The sequence below is a fragment of the Euleptes europaea genome, chromosome 7 (assembly GCF_029931775.1).
Source record: "Euleptes europaea isolate rEulEur1 chromosome 7, rEulEur1.hap1, whole genome shotgun sequence".
In the NCBI taxonomy this organism is placed as follows: Eukaryota; Metazoa; Chordata; class Lepidosauria; order Squamata; family Sphaerodactylidae; genus Euleptes; species Euleptes europaea.
In genome coordinates this window covers 17,418,466-17,435,569 of record NC_079318.1, presented here as the reverse complement: position 1 = coordinate 17,435,569, position 17,104 = coordinate 17,418,466, and the positions used below count along the sequence as shown (strand labels likewise).

The following is a 17,104-nucleotide window of genomic DNA, read 5'->3' as shown; positions in this document are numbered from 1 at the left end:
GCCGGCTCAAGGTTGACTCAGCCTTCCATCCTTCCGAGGTCGGTAAAATGAGTACCCAGCTTGCTGGGGGTAAAAGGAAGATGACTGGGGAAGGCACTGGCAAACCACCCCGCAAACAAAGTCTGCTTAGAAAACGTTGGGATGTGACATGACCCCATGGGTCAGGAATGACCCGGTGCTTGCACAGGGGACCTTTACCTTTACAGGGTCAGAACCAGTCCCAGCTGATCCCCACAATCAGTTGGGAGTCAACTTCTGACCAGCAGGTAGCTGCAGACTTGTTCAGCAGCTGTTCGAGTTTTTTGATGCAGTCCAAATATGTCCCCGATAGGCTCACAGCCTGATTGCCAGTGTTAACTACATAAGTTTGGCTGCTTAATGGGTTCACTGAGAAATTCAGAGCTTCCTTAGCTTTAGAATGTAAACTGCCCAGTCAGATCCTGTGCAATCCCATGTCTAAGACATTAAATGAACTGTATAACACTGGTTTATATGAAACCACAGTGGCATACTAACTAAAGGCAACCTGCATTGTTCATTTTTTTCCAGGAGCCCCGTGCTGGTATTTCAGTGCATACATCGCCATGTCATCTGCCTGGACTGCTTTCATTTATACTGTGTGACTATGTTGAATGATCGCCAGTTTGTCCATGATCCTGTCCTTGGCTACTCCCTGCCTTGTGTGGGTAAGTCATTTAGCATTAGCTTTCATATTACTTGGCTCAAAATGGGAAAATAAATTACTGGCTTAAAAACAAATATCTTTCTGTCGCTCGTTTAAAATGAATTCATGGAATTATGATTTGTCTTAGCATAGGCTTCTTTTGATGGACTGTCAATTGATTTTGGAAAAAAACCTTCTAGCTCTGTGCTGCCTGTGCGGCATTAGGACTTGGTTCTAAAGGGCATTTCTGTTACAGGCATATGCATACATTTTTTCACATTAGTATTTCATCAGCATTGAGTGTTAAATGATGATAGCTATAAACTGTGGGCAAAAAAAAAGAAGAAGAAGAAGAAGAAAAGAATGACCTCCACATCTCTTCTCTAGAGTCAAATAAGTTGTTAACTTTGTTGGCCTATTTTCCAGTACTAATAGGAAAAGTACTGTAACAGGAATTTCCAATAGCCTTTCCTGCCTCGCATAGTTATATCTGCTAATTACCGTTGTGTGAAGTGCAGTGCTGATCACTCAAAGAATTGGGCTAGGTATCCTTTCTGTGAGAAGAAAATGGGTTAGAGGCAGCAAAGGCAGAGTTCATTCTGAAAAGCAGGAATTGATCCTTATGCAAATTTTATAAATAACCTTATAAAACAGCTTCTTAGGACTCCTCCCCCCTTCTGTTTAATGTCAAAGTTGTAGGCAATAGCACAAAATATTTTTCTTATTGCTAAAAAAAATAAGCAGGAGAAGAGTTCAAGTAAATAGAGAGTTGGGACATGGGAACATAGGGCAGGGCGCAGTAGGCACAAGGACATGACTTTGCTTCCAGGAAAAATGTGGAAGTGACATCATGTTACTCTAAGAATTACAGGATTTCTAGAGCAAGGTGATATCACTTTCCATCAAAGTGATGTCACGCAATCTCACCAATGGCAATTAAAAAATATATTATTTTTTTAAATTGATGGAGAGGAGAGGTGGCAGCTATTTGTTACAGCGCATTCCTGAGCCTCAAGGGCGAAAGCCATTAGGAGGCCAGGAAGGTGCTGCACCGGCATTCCCCCCCGCACCAGCGCCAAGGCTACTTATGTCAGTGTTAGTGGCCCCAGCGCCGGCGTGGAAACCCAGACGTCGGGCTCTGGGCACTGCCATGGCAGCACTGCTCTGGAACGCCAGTGGGGTCTTCCGCCAGCGTCCCACCATTGTAAAGGCCCGTGCTGGCATCCCAGAAGGCGTTCCTGGGGTGTTCCGGGGGGAGGAGCTGCTATTAGGCAGCCTCCTGTCCCCATTCACCCCGGGTACGCTGGCAGCGAGAAGAGCTAGGCTGCGCCTGCTTTTTAGCAAGCGCAGTCTCGCTTTTCTCTATGGGTCGAAAAGCCCCATTTAAAATTTTAAAAGCCGCAAAAAGGTTTTTTTTAAGTTTTCAGCACCAAGGAAACGGGTTAGAAGGCGCCGCAGCAGTGTCTCCTCCCCGCCGTTCCCCAGCTCCGAAATCTCAGGAATGCGCTGTTACAGTTGCTTTATATTTGAACCTGTCTCTAAAAGACCTTGATGATTTATCTTTGGGGTTGTTTCAAGCTGAGTTTAGTTAGGGGCCACAGGTAAATTCCAAGCCAGGGCCTTTTTTTTTTTTTTACTTAGGATCAGTTCTGCAGTGAGGCTGAGTTATAGCCTCAGGGGTTCTGGGGAATGGCAATCTCCTGTCTTTGCTACCTCCTCTGCCTCATTCACTCAGCGATTCCTATTTTATTTATTTATTCAAAATATTTATATGCCACCTTTCTATCCAAATAGAGTCCTTAAGGTGGTGAACATCAAAATATTAAAATAGCATTTAAAATAAAGTATATAGAAAATATTTAACAATTCAATAAAAACATATAGGTGTTTTATGCATGGTCGCTTTAACCTCCTTTATTCCCCTTTTCAGCCAGGATCATATGCACGATATCTCAGTCCTTGGAAGCTCAATACTGTTTCAACACAAAATGAACCCGTCTTTTCCCATTCTTCTTCTGGCATGAATTAAACCGTTCATCCTGGCTCATTCTGGTGTCACAGAGCGTGCATACTCTGTTCTCAGGTTGAGCTTCCCCGCACCATCACACCTCACCCTTTTCCAACCCCTTCTTCAAAGCAGCATGCAGGGGAAAACAGAAGATTGGCTTATCTCACAGCCAATCACAAAGCAGTGTGTAAAGGCAGGGATTCAAGTGCTTCCTGCTTCCTGCTACCTTGGAGCTCTTTCTGAGCAAAAGAAAGGCTTTTTTAAAATGAGGCTTGGATTTCCCCCCCACACACATACTTCTTTCAGATTGCTCCGTTTTTTTGTTTTTTGTTCTTAAAATGCCTTTTTTATGCAGCAGTTGGGTTTGGGGGAAAGGAAATATTTTCTGCAAAGTAAGCCAATTACAGAGCAGCATTTAAAGGGGTGGGACTTGATTTGAGCTTGGGAGACTGTTTTTCTGTATTCATGGTTTAATTAGCACACAGTTTTGTCCCTGATCATTCCAGCCAATGCATACAGTTTTCCCCAACCCGGGTTACTTTAATGTGCCATGAACCCAAGTCCAAGCAGGAAGATCCAGCCCATGCATAGAAGACCATAGACCTACAAACATAATACAACCAGGGAAGAGGACCAATAAGAGTTCCCTTGGAGCTTTTTCTAGTAAAACCCGAATGGTGGGCTGCTCGTTTGGCCCCCTTCTTCTCAGATATTAACCAAACAGCTATCATTCCGGAGATTTGGAGGACAGCTACAATCGTGCCAATCCACAAAAGCGGTGATGCCAGCAACCCTGGGAATTATAGGCCAATTAGTCTTATTGCCATACCGTGTAAGATCTACTCTGCACTCTGCACTCCTCTTGGAGAGGCTACAGGATTGGCTTGACGAAGAGGCCTATCTCCACCCTGAACAGTGTGGTTTCCGTCAAGGTAGCTCTACCACAGACCATTGTCTGACCCTCCTTCAGTTGGCCTCTAAGTATTCGAATTGCCCGAGGGGATGTTTATATGCGGCCTTTATGGACCTAAGGGCTGCATTTGATTCTATCTCCCGACATAGACTTTGGAAGAAACTGATGAACACCAGCATAGACTCCTGCTTTTGATTATGGCCCTTTACTCTAGTACAACTGCCTCAGTGCGGGTCAATCCCAGTGGTACACTGACAGATTCTTTCCCAGTTCAAAAGGGGGTAAGACAGGGATGCCTGCTTGCTCCCTCTCTGTTTAACATCTTTATCATATCAAAGAGGGAGCAAAACACCCCCTGGCCGGTCAGCCCATACCACTTTTATTATATGCGGACGATGAGGTTTTATTGGCAACATCAGAAGTGGGGCTGAGGTTCACTATCAATCTCTTCTTGGAATATTGTGATCAAGAAGCACTCACTTTGAATTACGCCAAGTCAAAGATGCTTCACTTTTCTGCCACCAAGAGAAGAGGCTCCCAGTTTTTCAAGGTCAAAAACGGACAACTTGAATGGGTTTCCACCTTCCACTACTTGGGCATTGTCTTCAGTTACAACCTATCTTGGTCTGCCCATCTGGACCATGTGAAGAAGACAGCAAGATCCACCTCTGTAATGGTAGAGAGGTTTTTTCGAACCAAGGGGGCCAAGCACACCCCGTCTGCCATTGATGTCTTTAACGCGAAGGTGGTTTCCCAGATTCTGTATGGAGCAGACATTTGGATTTCCGGCGTGGATGAGATGCTAGACTGCCTTTTGAACAATTTTCTCAGGAGAATTACTGGAACTCCGAGGTGTGTTGCTGGGCCTGCCCTCCGTATGGAATTGGCCCTACCCTCGCTTGAGGCACGTGCGTGGAGGAGAGCAATTAAGCTTAGGTTTAAGTTGCCAGACGACAATCTCCCGTCCCAGGCGGGGTTTCTCCATCTTACTCTTAAGGACCCGCCCCCCAACCCCTGGCTGAATCTGTTAGCAGAAAAACTAAAAGTACTGGGACTCCCAATCTCTACTCCCTCTGACAACCTGGTTCCATCTCATTTAGCGGCAATCTTGAAGAGATTGAAGGAATTAGATTGGGCCAGTACGGTTGGGAGGGCCAGACGTACTTGCTCCTGTCTGGTCTTGGGACTCTTCCCACCAGAGAAGCTTCCAGAGTTTCACTCTACGGTTTCAATCTTCTCACATCGTCAGGATCTTCTTTTAGCTCGTTTAAATGCCTTTCCATCCATGGTCATGTTGGGCAGATATACCGGGATACCTTTTCCGGACCGTCTCTGCCCATGTAAAACAGGTGAAATCGAAACATTGGACCATTTGATGCTCCGCTGTCCTCGCTGATCTCAAGATAGAGATGCTCTTATTGCTCCAATCCTCACCAGCTTGAACCTCCCTCTATATGCCTGGGTGTTGCCTTTTTTGCTTGGCGACTCAACTAATGGTGCAGCCACATCAAATGTTGCCCGCTTTTTGGGCAGAGTGGCTGCTCTTAAGAAGAAAGAACTCTCAACGCCTACCTCTGGCAACTTTTAGTCAGTTTGCTCCACCCCCAGTTTATTTTAGTTAGGAATTTTACCTATTGGGCTGACGCCTAATTTTTAGCATTGCTAACTTAAGATTGTATTATACTACGTATTATGCTTCCCGTCCTCCCTCGTCTTCCCCTCCCTTCCTTTCTTCCTCCCTTGGTCCAAGACTGCGATCATAGACCTAATAATAAATTATTATTATTACTTATGTAGTTATTGCTATATTCAGGGGTGGCTAGGCCATTAAAGCCGTGGGGGAAACACCAAACTATAATGGACCAGAAACCATTACGTTTGTACAATTTGGGGCTCATTTGGAAATGTTCCATGAAATCAAAGGGACTGAAATATGTTCAGTTCAAATGACAGCCATTTTTATCCACTGATCCATTTTTTATCCTTGCCCCCACCTGCTGTTTACCTACACACACAAAAATCCCTCCCTCCCAAGTTGTTAGGGTTGCCAACTGCCAGGTAGTAGCAGGAGATTTCCTTCTAATACAACATCTCCAGTTGATAGAGATCAGTTCCCCTGGAGAAAATGGCCGCTTTGGCAATTGGACTCTATGGCATTGAAGTTCCTTCTCTCCCCAGACCACGCCTTCCTCAAGCTCCACCCCAAATACCTCCCATTGGCGGTGAAGGGGGACCTGGCAACCCTACAAGTTGTTCATCCATCTGGAGGAGAAGTAATACAGGGACATTATATCTCTTCCTTTGTGAGGAGAAAAACTGCTTGGGAGGAGCGATTTTTGTGTGAAAATAGCAAACAGAGAAACAACTACTCAGTCACTCCTCTCCCACTAGAGTTGCCTACCTCCAGGTGATTGAAATCCAAACAAAAACTTCTCAGTACACAGCCACTGAACACTGAATATGTACAGTTTTAACAAAGTATTTGTTTGCTCTAGCAATACTATATAACCATCAACATATACAGAAAAACTTGATAGTTACAATTCTGTAGAAATATGGAACTTGTTTAGCAATATTTCCAATACAATTGATTGCTTAAACAATAGTTCACATCAATTTATTACTAGAATCCCCCAGGGAAGTGTCTATACATCTGGCAGTAAATATCTTTGCAATAGTAGAAATTTAGGATTGCAATAGAAGATGCTCTCAACGCCGCGGTCTGCTGGTATGTAGTTGAGTGCATACAGTTCCGGGTCAGCTGATCAGTGCTGACCAATCAGGTTATTAGAATCTCGTTACTGCTGGAAAAGCTAGCATGCCACTTGTAAGCGTGCCGCTTGCCAAAAATGCTGTGTGTTGCCAATGGTATCAAAACACAGAACTTGTTGATGTTAACAGATGTTACAAGATTCCGGTAATATCTTGTTTCACGTTGAGGTTGCTTCATCAGACTGTGTAGTTACTTCTAAAATTAACGTGATAATAAATAGGTGATGGCTGGAGATCTCCTATTACAACAGATCTCCAGGTGACAGAGATCAGTTCTCTGGAGAAAATGGTCACTTTGGGTAGACTATATGGCATATATCCCATCGAAGTCCCTCCCCACCCCAAACCCTGCTCTTCCCAGGCTCCACCCCCAAAATCTCCAGGTATTTCCCAACCTGAAGCTGGCAACCCTAACTGCCACTATGCTGCTTCTGACTGGAACTTTCCAAACACACAAGCAAAGAGTTTATCAGCTGTTCCCCATCCTCTGCTCTTCTACTCTCAGTTGCAGGTTTCCAAGGCCATTCATTTAAAAAAAGATGAGGGGAGTCCACTCTGTGCAATTTATACCATGGACCAACCTGATACTCTTGTGTTTTCTTATCTATGTGTTCTTATCTAAACTGTGTTCTTATCTATGAAAATCTCTTTAAACAAATTGTTCTCAACATTTTGAAGCCCTGTAATGAAAACCAAAGAGAGGCCCTGCAGTATTTGTTGTTTATTAATAGAGCCTTTTATGTTCTGTGGTTGGTGCTTAAAACAAAAGTGAATTCAACCTGAAAACCTGAAGAACTCCTTGGCATTGGTCTCCAGCCATTATAGCGGTACAGTTCATTATGGCATAAGCATGGGAGAAGCATATATTTGAGTTAATGAAGGAGTGTTCAAAAATTATCATCCCCTCTCAAGTCATGAAAGAAAGTTATACTTTTATTGTTAACAATAACGCATGACTATGTTCTCAACAAAGGAACTAAGTCAGTTGCTAGAAGTCAGATCTAAACTAGCATGAGTTGTTGTGTGTGTTTTATTTATTTAGTACATACCTACAGTTACGGAAAATTTGCCAAAGGTCAACATTCTTTCCTGATATTCTTTTATTCTGGGATCAGGCTTCTTTTGTAAAACTGTTTCCCTTGTACAATGCAAATGCTTAAGACTTTATCAATGAGTAATAAAGGTTGATGATTATATTCTTTTAGTTTTTTTTCATTTTAGTGAGTCCAGATGGTAAATTACAGTGTCACAGTGTGCTGAAAAGAGAGATTATTTGGCCTAAATATACATTAAAGTGAGATGTTAATCTTCAGTTGTTATGATCTTATTCCTGAGATTCTGGTGATGGTGACAGGGGGACAGGGGATTCAGTTTCTCTTTCTCTGCAGCTGTCAGCATGCACCCAAAAGGGCTGGGGCACCCTTGCGAGTGGTGTGGGATGCAGTGTGGAAAACTGTAGTTCAAGGTGGAAATCCACTGAAATTACGTACTTGTGTGAGCAGAGGCATTTTCCACTGAGGTGAGTGCTGGTTTGGATCCAATCCATTGTTTTGCAGGCATTCATGGACATGTTCTGAAAAGAAGTGGGGTTACTTTTGCCCCACTGAAGCCATTTACTTATTGGTTCCTGTGGAGTTAGTCAGGAGCACATTGTTTGGGGATGGATAGTCTCTATTCTTTTGCACATACGTGGGTTCAAAAGCCTTCAAGATAGAGGAGCAGGTTTAGCTTTCCCATTAACTCTATTTACTTTGCTTAAATGTGCAAATTAGAATTGTTCATTCTGGTGTGTGTGTGTGTATATTTAGAAATTTAGATAATATAATGATCATATGCAGCAGTTTCCATTAACATTTGACTCTCTGCTTCTGATTTTATCAAGGGAATGTGCAGGCATTGCAGGAGTTTTTGGTACATCTTTTACTAGACTGAGCTAGAAGTCAAAACTGTAGATATACTGAAATAAAAATAAGCAAGAGGATTTACTCCACTGGATCACTTCTCACTGAGAATGATGTGCCATCACAGATGCACAGTAATTTGAGCATGAAATTTGCAATGAAAATGTATTTCACCCCACTAGCATTTTTAGACAGTTTTTTATTTATGTAGCCTAATAACAGGTCCAGCTGCCAAAGATTTGTCAGGCTATTTCAGTTTAATATGTTTTCATCGATCTTCCTCTCCATTGCATATACTGGCCATGCATGTCCCGTTTATCTGCCTATTCTCTCTCCCAGTTTGGCTTCCCCTCTCAGCCTATTCCCTCTGACCTTTCTCCTTTTCTTGGCTCTTCTGCCTGCCCTTCTGTTTGCTGGAATCTGAACAACTCTGTCAATGGAAGCTAGAGACCACCTACCTCAGGTGATACTGTTACTGGACTTAATAACATCAGCTGCACCACCCAGAGCTCATCCACTCGCACATCATCCAGTTTAATTTATGCCATCATGTGCCAACAATGCCCTTCTACTGTCTGCATTGGACAAATGTCTCTGCATGAGAGAATCAATGAACACAAATCAAACATGAGAAATCACAGCATTCAGAAATCAGTGGGGAACATTATAATCTCCCTGGAAATACTATTATATACCTGAAAGTTGCCGTTCTACTAAAAAAATAAAAAAATCTTTAAGGTACAAGAGGACTTTTATTTTGCTACTACAGATTAACGCGGCTAACCCTTTGCAGTTACCCTTTATGGTATCAGGGCAGCTTGTCTAATCATTACCTGAAGCTTGAAGACTGCCCTGACATCCCTTACTTGCTACAGTTTGTTGGATTGTTGTGTGATTGGTCAATGTGGAAGAACTTAGTAAAGAATGTTCTCTTATGATAGACTAGCTACAAAATTCTACCCAATCCAGGGTCTTGAGATAGTAAAAAGCAGAATTTCTGTACTTTATGGAAGGGTGGAGTTTATTATATGACAAGTGGGGATGGTCACTTCATTTCCCCCTGTATCCCCCTTTCCACACTATTTCTTTTCTCTCGTCCTTGAAGCTGCCATGTCCTCTCCCCTTTTTTGGCTTCCTTCTTTCCTTCCCAATCACCAACCAGCCAACCAATCTTTTATCTGCCCCTCCCAGTCTTCACCTTTATTATTTATTTACTTCATTTATATGCAACCTTTTTCTACAATGGAGACCCAAAGCAGCTTCCATCATTCTCCTCTCCTCCATATCTTCACAACAACCCTATGAAGTAGATTAGGCTGAGAGAGAGTGACTGGACCAAGGTCACCCAGCAAGTTTCCATGGCAGAACATGGAATTTGAACCATGGGTCCCTCAGATCCTAGTCTGACACTGTAACCTCATGTTCTCAGCTTCCCCTCCTGGGAAAAGTCTACCCTAGTTGCAAAAGTAGTTTGGTTGTAAGTCTCTTACAAGAGTTGTGTGATGGCCACTGCCAGTCCTGGACAAGTCACAGAACTTGTGTGGAGGATGCTGCTGGGCCAGGTTTGCTGTGTGGCATCAAGTCACAGTTCCCAATGAGTCCTCACTCAGAGATCAAAACAGCCCTGAAAAGGGACATGTCCCCTCCGCCTACCTTTTTGTTACAGAAACAGTGGTTTGAAGACTGGCAATTGTGGTTGCCTAGCAATGTCACTGAAGGGCATTAGTTCTTTAAAGCTACAGCTGCTGTTGCTATTTTTTTTGGTGGAGGGAGGTTATTTCCTCAGTGTATATCTTTTTAATATTTCAGATTTTTCTCCAAGCTTGTAAAAAGTTCTGTCTGGTGTATTCAAGGCTCCAATCTCTGGATTTAAGTATCCACAAATTTGACCACAAGGACAATTAGATATATTGATAATATTTATTCATTCCATTTCAGAATAGGTAGCAGCATGTGCAACAATATCAATCTTTTTTCTTAATAGCCAGTCAGATTGTTATATGACAGGGCTATGATTCAAACATATTATGCCAACACTAGTGGTGGACAAACATGTCCTTTTGTTAATTCAAAATGGTTTCATTCTACCCTTCTTCATTGCTGCTGTTGATGAATCATTTGTTTCTTTAACACTTTTTTTAAATAAAAGGTGTGTGATACATAAGTTCAGTTTGGCTGTCACATAGAAGAGGGCAAAGAGTTGTTCTCTGATGCTCCAGAGGGCAAGTCTAGATCTCATGGGCTTAAATTACAGGACAGCAGATATTGATTGAAAATAATTGGGATTGAGTTATTTGCTGTTTGAACAGGGAATCCGTTTTCTGAGAGGGGCTTATTTCTCTTTGGAAGTCTTCAAACAAAGGTTGGAAGCCCACATGTTGGTGATGCTTGAGCTTTGGATTTTCTGTAGTGAGCAAAGGGGTGAAGGCCTTTAAGGTCCCTTCCAACTGTATGCTTTTATGATTGTTTATACATATGATGTATAATGATGATTTGTTAACCTACAAATAGCATTACAATATATAATATATATAAAGGGACCATTCGGTACAAGGAAAGAGAAAATTGTCTTTTTATTCAGTTTTTAAAAGGGAAAAACAAAATCAACACTGAGATATTCTGATCGAACCAGCGAGCTTGTGAAATTTGATAACATCTCTAGCTGATACTGAGAGTTTTCGAGTAGAAGCCGATTATATTATATTAGCTGTTAAATTTAAAGAAAACCCGTACGGAAGATCATGGTCTGCCCTTGTTTAAAGGTAACAAAAACATATTCCGCCTCTCTGTGTGGTGTCTTGTACTAATGAGGCTTCTTGTGCAGAAATTTCTGTGTGCTGACCTCTAAATATCTTTGAAATAGTTAATAAGGTACTTAGAGGGAAAGGTCTGCATATGCATGAAAACACATTTACAGTTATTTAGCTACTAGGAAAAGTACTGAAATTTCATCTCAGAAACACACAGGATAGAAAATTATACAGCATATTTTAACATGAGCCCTCCTGTTTAATGTAAAAAGAATGACAATATGGGATTACAGCTCATAAGGGAATATAAACGTGTTGCAGAGTAGTAACGTTAAGAAAAGGATGGCCTGGGCCAATGAATGCAAGCTTTGGCATTGTTGGAAGGTTTGTTTTTGGGGGTTTTGTTTTTTATTGCAAAAATGGCTTTGTATCCATTTATTTCTAAAGAGTTAATCATATTTTGTGGTATATTTTAGAGAGACCTGGTGAAAGGAAATCATTCCCATGAGGCTTGTAAAATGCCACCGCATCTGAAAAAAATTACCTAACCATTATCATAATTTGGGTTACCTCTGGCTTTGCTGGAATTTCTCCCCCAAAAAGTACTCTGCTTTCAAAATGAGTAAGAATACTGCTGGGAAATGGTTAATGAACCATACATCAAAAAACAGTCATTGTACATAACAGTTTCTCACATGAATATATTCTTTTTATTTAGAGAAAGTGCATGTACATGCATCAGGAAAATATGATTAGCAGTGGTATACTAGTACTTTTATGGCCAAATAGACATGTGCATACACACGTTTTCCCATGGGAAAAGATACCTAGCTAGGAAAATTATCTTGTGAGAAATAACAGTCATACTGAGGTATTCCTGTTAGTGGTTTCCATGTTCTATGCAGTTATGGAAATGGCTGTTGTAAACATAGGTATACAACTTCCTTAAGTATAACAGGGACTCAAAGCCTGCTTTGAGGCAGGCATGTCTTCTGTCTCTGCATGCTGAAGAGATACATCCCAATCAATAAGCAAGCCTAAAATCCTGGGATGTTGTTCTTCTTCTTCATCTTCTTCATCATCATCGTCTTCTTCTTCTAGGTAGCACTTTTGCTGAAGCAAAAAGTGGGGGAAAATCCTTTTAAAGTTGGCCCATTCTCTGTGTATATTTTTGCTGCGATTGTACGCACAGCTGTGCATGATGTGATGATGTCACTTCTGGGGTCCCATCGCGATGTGGCAGAAACCCAGAAGTGATATGATCACGTTGTTCGTGATTGCACAGGTGGGATCACTGCCCCAGCCCTGCTCCAAAAACCTCCCACTGGTGGAGAGGGGGGGGACCTGGCAACCCTACTTATAGCAGAGGTTTCATTCCCAAGGACTGCGGTCCCAATCATCCCCCCCAAAGGTATATGTTCTCTTAAGTATGCTTTTACATGAGGAAAGAGGTAATTTTCAGTTGCAGAAAGACTATCTGTTTTTCACCACAAATATAAGGATACTAGGCCATGCTGAAAATAATCTTAAATTATCACATTTCTCAGTTTGCATTAATGAATATAAAAAGAAGTTTTTAATGACAAAGAGTGATTTTGTTGCATCATTTTATTTAAGTCAGCTTCAATCATGGGCATTGTGAGAAGCAAAAAAGTACAAGGAAAGGGACTTACAGAGGCGGTGTTATTAATGAGCATATTCTCCCAAAATAGCAACTTCATTTCCTTGATTTTATTTTGTTCATTTAATTGCAGTGATACTCTAAATTTGGTTGCAGTGATGAGAAAAGCAAAGCAAGTGGGTTTTGACAGTTTTGAATCAAATAACTTTTTATTTGTGGCTAGCATCCTGTTTACATATTAGGCTAAAAATGGCAATTACTGAAAATGTGAAACTAATGGACATTTTTTCCCCAGTTCTTTTTTTTCCAGTAATGTTTTGGGCATCACTTATTTTTATTATACCTCTTTCATTATATTTTGGTACATGTACAGCCCATTCCTGAGCCTCCAGTGCGAAAGTCCTTTGGGGGCCAGGCAGAGGCTGCTCCAGCATTGGAGCCCCCCACACCTACGCCCGGGCCACTTACGCCACATAGAGTGGCCCCAATGCTGGCAGAGAGGCCCAGATGCCAGTCAGGGATGCCAGCTGTGCCTTCTGCTGGCATCCCACTGGCGCAAAGCCCCGCACCAGAATCCCAAGGGGGCGTTCCCAAGGCGTACCATGAGGCGGAGCTGCCAATAGGCAGATTCCTGTCCCCTTTGGTGCAGCACACCGGTGAGATGAACAACGGTGAGGAAGTCTCCTTCAGAAGCCTCGTGGTGTGAGCAGCTGTTGAAGCTGGTTCTTTTTAGTTGTAGGGTATATCCCTCTGGATGGGACTTGGCGAGCCCCATCTTTTAAATAACCCTTATGCTTGATCTAGATTTATCTACTGAAAGTTGATGGTTTGTCAAACCAAGTTGGCTAAGATTACACGACCTTGACCTCAAAAGGGCCCCAACTATGGAGCCCTAACAACACTAGTCAAAAGATAGAAAAATGGGAGAAAGCACAGAGCCATGCATCTGTGTCAAGGCAAATAGCTGAACCCGAAAAAGCCAAAATATTTATTCAGCTTTTTCAGGAATTGCCTTTTCAGCTTCGGGCATACCCAGGTTTGTGTATTTGGTCAACCCAAAACCCGACTATTGCCAAAAGGGCTATTTTCGGGTTTATTTTTGGTTCGGGTATGTAGATATGCACTGTCATGAGTCAGCCTGCCAAGGCTTCCTCTGAGGACGAGGACCTGGAAACAGCAGACAGTGAAAGGGAAGAACCACAGCAAGCAGAGCAGGCAGAGCAGGCACAAAGAGGTTAATGTTCCTCATGCCTACAACCATCCAGGGCAGGGGACTCACCCGCATCTGACAGCCACCCTCTACAGCCTCTGGAGCAGTGACGCAGGAAAAGTAGATCAGTCCTAACTGAGTGTAGGAGAAGTGCTAAGAGCACTGCCACCTGACAACAGTAAGGATAATGAGCCTCATCTGGCATGGAGTGCTGCGTCAGAGGAACCAGCAACAGCAACAGCTGGTTCCTCCTAGGCTTATTTAAGCAGAGGGTTACATGCAGATGGACGTGGAAACAACTTATGCTACCACCTTGTGACTTTACCTTGGAACTCTGTTTGCCTATGACTCTGGACTGACTCCTAACTACTCTCTTGGACTGCGTTTGTACCTTGGAACTGAACTTTGCATGCCTGTGACTCTGTACTGACTCCTGACTATTCTCTTGGACTGCGTTTGTACTACTTAGAACAGAACTCTACAGATACGCTGGCTTTGACTTTGGACCATTCTTGACCCTGCTTCCCTACCTCTGGCCCTGGGACACGACATGTACAATCCTAAACCCCTACACAGACCAGAAATGAAAACAAGGGTTACATGTTAATTGATGTTAGTACAATACAGCTCTTTTAAAAAAATCCTGATCTCTAAACAGTGTGTGCATGTGTGTGTGCCATCAAGTTACCTGTGACTTATGGTGACCTTGTAGGTTTTTCAAGGCAAGAGACCTTTGGAGGTGGTTTGCCATTGCCTGCCTCCGTGTGGGCTGAGTTCTGAGAGAACTGTGACTGGCCCAAGGTCACCCAGCAGACTTCACGTGGAACAGCGTGGAATCGAACCCAGGCCTCCAGATTAGAGCCCGCCGCTCTTAAACGCCACACCACTTTGGCTGCACTCTAAATTCCTTATTTTTTATTCCAGGAAAAGTGTGATGTCCAAATGGAAGTCTTTATTGCAGCTAAATGATCAGCTTCTGGGGCTGAACTTAATAGGGAACCTCGTATATAAAAATCTGGAGCTAAGAGACCTCTAATCTTCTTTGGATAAAGTTGCCCAGCAGTGTTGATTCTGATCTAAGAGGCTCTTTGAGCATTGATAGTGTTCAGTTGGCAAAGTCAGGGCTAACAGCTTGTTCCTACAGTCTGTGTCCTATAGACAAATGTCAGGGACTGGTTGTTCTCTATGCATAGGTTTTCAAGGCTCAACATTAATATTCCCGCATTCAATTTTTGAGCTTTGGTCTCTTGCATGGCATCGTTGCCACATCATGAATTCAGTGAAGGATGTTCTCCTTCAACTGTGAGTTGGCTTTAATTAAATTTCTGTATCTGGAAAGTAAAAATCTAATTTTCTTTTTGACATTTTCTATATTACTACTTAGACAAAATTATGAAAATAATTAATCCCTATGAAGCAGACAGCTGCATTATAAGAGGTGCAAAAATATTGCATATAAATAATACCACTAATCACCAATCTGTTATAATTTATTGATGTAAGTTCTTATTACAATGTTTGAATCAAATGTATTCTTGATGCAGCAAATCTGCCAAACTGCTGTGGAAAGTAGGTGGATATCAGTAAAGGATTTTTACCGCTACCCTTATCTCATTCCACCTGCAAGAAACAAGGTGTTGTGTTTAACTGTCACCCATCTTCTTCCAGCATATAGGACAGAAAGGTTGTTGTGAATTATAGTTGTAGTTGTGAATTTCCTGCATTGTTCGGGAGGTTGGAGTAGATGACCCTTGAGGTCCCTTCCAGTTCTGTTTCTATACTTCTTCTTTTATGCTTCCATGCTTCCACTCAGATGTCCAAAGGAGAGCTTGCGTGGGGTGATGATGTCACCTGTATGAACCCCCCTTTGCACAATACAGTAGAAAGGTAACGGAACATAAAATTGCCTTGCTAGATCACACCAGGGATCATTTCTAATAGTAACTATCCAGATCCTCTGGAAACGCATGAGCAAGAAACAAGCAAGAAGGATCCAAGATCAAATTATGTTATACCTCTTCCAACAGATCGGGCTAGTATCTCTGTGTCTAATACCCTATTTATTGAGAGTGATCCTAAGGTTACATTGGCAGTGGCAAAATTTATCACAGTCCTTATATCTTTTAAATGATAGATTTAGAATCATGCTGCTCAAGATTTATGAATCAAGGCGCTTCTAAGGAAGAAAGGAAAGGAAACAGAAGCACTTAGCACTCTAGCAAGTGGATGGTCATTTTATAACATCCAAAGCTGCCCTTACTCACATAGCAAGTAATCAATGAAATTTGCGATTAGCTAGAACATGAACTAATGCAAGACAAATGAACAACCTTTCATTGTTTGATTTTTGCTGTGCTTATAATGTTAACGAATGGTGTGGCAGAAACAAAGGGAGCTCAGCTTGTCAGTTAAATAGGGTGGCTGGCACAGTCAGATTTAGTTTTCCATGATTCATTGCTCCAAGTAATATCATGCTGAAGTAGGGATGAGAATTAAGGAGGTGTATTTAGTAATGAACTATCAGGGACAACATTTGCCAGAGAGACTAGAATGAGACTCCAAGGTAAATAAAAAGCATTTTAGGAGAGCTGGGAAGCACCCTTCCTAATTATATATTTAACTGCTTGGAGCCATTCCAACTTCCTGGGGAAATAGTAACAGCATCTAATTATTTCTTTTCTAAAGAAGAACTGCATAAGTAGCATGTGTTTGCTATCATTTGCTGAAGGTATTTCCCAACCCCCCCCAAAAAAATTAAATTAAGCAACATTTCAAAAAGAGAGAAAGGGGAACGAGAGAAGCAATTGCCAGATCTCTCCAGCCGATAGATATCAGTTCACTTGGAGAAAATGGCCGCTTTGGCATTGAAGTCCCTCCCCTCCCCAAACCCTGCTGTCCTCAGGCTCAAAAACCTCCCATCGGTGGTGAAGAGGGACCTGGCAACCCTACGCTCATGTGAAGTAAACACCCTCCAACAGTTGTATAATAGTGGTATAATCTGAGAAGGAGGAATGGAATTCTTGGAATCCGGGCTGGTAGTTTTCTGAAGCCCAAGTGTTGGAACTAGCATCCATGAGGAATGAAATATTCCCTGGAAATGTCTCCTGCCTGCTCCTGGTTTCAGAGTTTTTGGCTGATCACAGTTGTTGTCACAACCATGAGAACCAGGAACTTGACTGTTTCAAAAATAAAAGCTGGGATTCTCGGGAATCAGAAATTAGGCTCGTGACTCAACATTGCAGCCATGTAGGCATGGCAGATCCTG

The 17,104-nt window shown here is 42.3% G+C and overlaps 1 protein-coding gene across 1 annotated transcript in view; it reads left to right on the top strand.

The window, feature by feature from the left end:
- The window catches only part of PRKN (parkin RBR E3 ubiquitin protein ligase), a 750,081-nt gene that overhangs the window by 424,807 nt on the left and 308,170 nt on the right, over nt 1–17,104 (top strand). Inside the window, exon 7 of the mRNA XM_056853313.1 lies at nt 550–686. Coding sequence (XP_056709291.1) covers nt 550–686 — 137 coding nt within the window. The remainder of the gene's footprint in view (nt 1–549; nt 687–17,104) is intronic.